The sequence below is a fragment of the Echinops telfairi genome, unplaced genomic scaffold (assembly GCF_000313985.2).
Source record: "Echinops telfairi isolate 266 unplaced genomic scaffold, ASM31398v2 ScPeMD7_2010;HRSCAF=2546, whole genome shotgun sequence".
NCBI classification, from domain to species: Eukaryota; Metazoa; Chordata; class Mammalia; order Afrosoricida; family Tenrecidae; genus Echinops; species Echinops telfairi.
In genome coordinates, this window is record NW_022105908.1 from 22,100,784 (window position 1) to 22,103,282 (window position 2,499).

The following is a 2,499-nucleotide window of genomic DNA, read 5'->3' on the forward strand; positions in this document are numbered from 1 at the left end:
TCTACTACACACCATCTCACACCTCCACGTTCTGCACAACCCAGGCTGTGAACGATACTCTTCCCCCCAGACCCCCTCCTATCTACTACACACCATCTCACACCTCCACGTTCTGCACAACCCAGGCTGTGAACTATCTGGACAAGAGGAAAACGCACCCCCTGCCTCCTGTCACTAGCATTCTAAATGAGGGAGATGCATACCCGACCGCAGTAATGACCGTTCTGAGTGGCTGACGGCAAGCGAGCCACTGATCTCCATCTTCTTGGAATGAAATCCAGTGGAAAGCGTGAAGGTGCAGGCAGAGCAGGCGCGGAGCCCGCTCTGAGCTCGGGCCCAAGCAGGGAGCTAGGATACGGTGTCATGATGTAAAAGATCACACACAAAGGCTTTAGTACAGTGAGCGAGAGATGGAATTCAGTTTTATTTTGTCCTCCCTGACACTTCCATGTACACCATGGCCTTGTCTAGCAGAGAGGAGGAGGAGGAGACAGCCCTGCCTTAGGTCATCAAACTCAAGTATTCATGTACTTGTTAGGTAGAGGTGGCCGGCTGCTTGTCTCTCCAGTTTTTCCTTTTCTTTTCTTTTTTTGGCTCCGAGATTACACATTCCGTGCCAGTGCAGTGAGGAAGCACAGGGCAACTGCTGAAGGTCTTCAGGATCCATCAGAGTACCAGCTCATAAAGTGCTTCTGGAATTAACATCTGTAAAGCTGGCAAGTGGCCCCACTCTTGCAACACAAAGGGTAAAAGAATCCCAAAGGGCATGTCATGCCAGTCTTTCCCAGCGGGGTCTCTTCTCATTGGCACTGCAGCTCTAGCCCCCGAGGCGCTGGCCCTCGCCCCAGGCGAAGCCTCCAGGCCGGTCTTCAGGTAGAGGATTGTAATTTGGATCTTCGTCCGGTGTATCAAAAATAGCCTTCCTGAAAGATGGGCGACAGACACGATTTAGTCTCGGGGTCATCTCGGTCAGCTCCTAAATTCAGCAAGGTTCATGCAGATTAAACAAGGGTTCCAGCATCGGACAAACATGACCTCTCGTGTCCCACTTCACCAACGCACCAACGTTGACCTCTCGGACTGGGAGAGCCATGACCATCAGTGGTGGAGACAACAGGATCAGGGAATACATCAAAGCAAAGCATCCTAAATCCCCAGGGACAGTCATTGTTGGCCTGTTCACTTTGCTTCCAGAACTTTTAGCAAGACCGCACTACTTGTTCTGTAACCGGATTTTCACTTAATCTAGCATGAACACCTTTCTGGAACCAGTAGCTTTTTTCAATCCGAAAAAGCAACAGGGTACAGACTACAGCATATAAAAAGGAGTTGTAAACAATCCAAACAACTACTAAAAATTTTACAAAGTAATTCAAAACCCCACCAGAAGAGTAAAATGCAAGTAGCTTCCTCTTTTGTATTCATAATACTGTAGATACTTGAGTATAAGCCGACCCGATTACCTGCCAAGGCACCTGATTTCACCACAAACACTGCATAAAAAATGTGCTGAAATGTGAATTATATGCCAATAAAACAATTTTAAGAAAAGGGAAAAAAAGTGCTAAAAAACTCGGCTTATACTCAAGTATGTACGGTAAGAATAGTTACTATTATAAACCCCAAATACATCAATAAAAAACAGGCAATTTAGAAGAGAATTCAAATGGTCACTAAACATACAAATGTCTGTTTTCACGGTCAAAGTGGTGTGTATTACACCTTCTAACCCCACCCCTCTTCACGTGTGTGGGCATCTGATCTTAATGCGGCAGCGCTCCCTCACTCCCCCTCCCTGTATGAAGCTGTTCCCGTGTCTTTAAGGGAAATGCGTGGGGAGTCAGAAGAGCTGCATTTGCTCCTCTTTGCCCTTACTTTGCAGTGTCCTTCAGTGGTCTGACTAGTGCAGTGTCCTTTAGTGGTCTGACTAGTGCAGTGTCCTTTAGTGGTCAGACTAGTGCAGTGTCCTTTAGTGGTCTGATTAGTGCAGTGTCCTTTAGTGGGTCTGACTAGTGCAGTGTCCTTTAGTGGTCAGACTAGTGCAGTGTCCTTTAGTGGGTCAGACTAGTGCAGTGTCCTTTAGTGGTCTGACTAGTGCAGTGTCCTTTAGTGGTCAGACTAGTCCAGTGTCCTTTAGTGGTCAGACTAGTGCAGTGTCCTTTAGTGGTCTGACTAGTGCAGTGTCCTTTAGTGGGTCAGACTAGTGCAGTGTCCTTTAGTGGGTCTGACTAGTGCAGTGTCCTTTAGTGGTCTGACTAGTGCAGTGCCCTTTAGTGGTCAGACTAGTGCAGTGTCCTTTAGTGGTCAGACTAGTGCAGTGTCCTTTGGTGGGTCAGACTAGTGCAGTGTCCTTTAGTGGTCAGACTAGTGCAGTGTCCTTTAGTGGTCAGACTAGTGCAGTGCCCTTTAGTGGTCAGACTAGTGCAGTGTCCTTTAGTGGGTCAGACTAGTGCAGTGTCCTTTAGTGGGTCAGACTAGCGCAGTGTCCTTTAGTGGTCT

The 2,499-nt window shown here is 47.6% G+C and overlaps 1 protein-coding gene across 1 annotated transcript in view; it reads right to left on the reverse strand.

The window, feature by feature from the left end:
• Positions 1-395: 395 nt before the first annotated feature.
• Positions 396-2,499, reverse strand: part of DERL2 (derlin 2) — a 15,625-nt gene continuing 13,521 nt past the window's right edge. Inside the window, exon 7 of the mRNA XM_004716148.2 lies at positions 396-923. Coding sequence (XP_004716205.1) covers positions 818-923 — 106 coding nt within the window. The 3' untranslated portion in view covers positions 396-817. The remainder of the gene's footprint in view (positions 924-2,499) is intronic.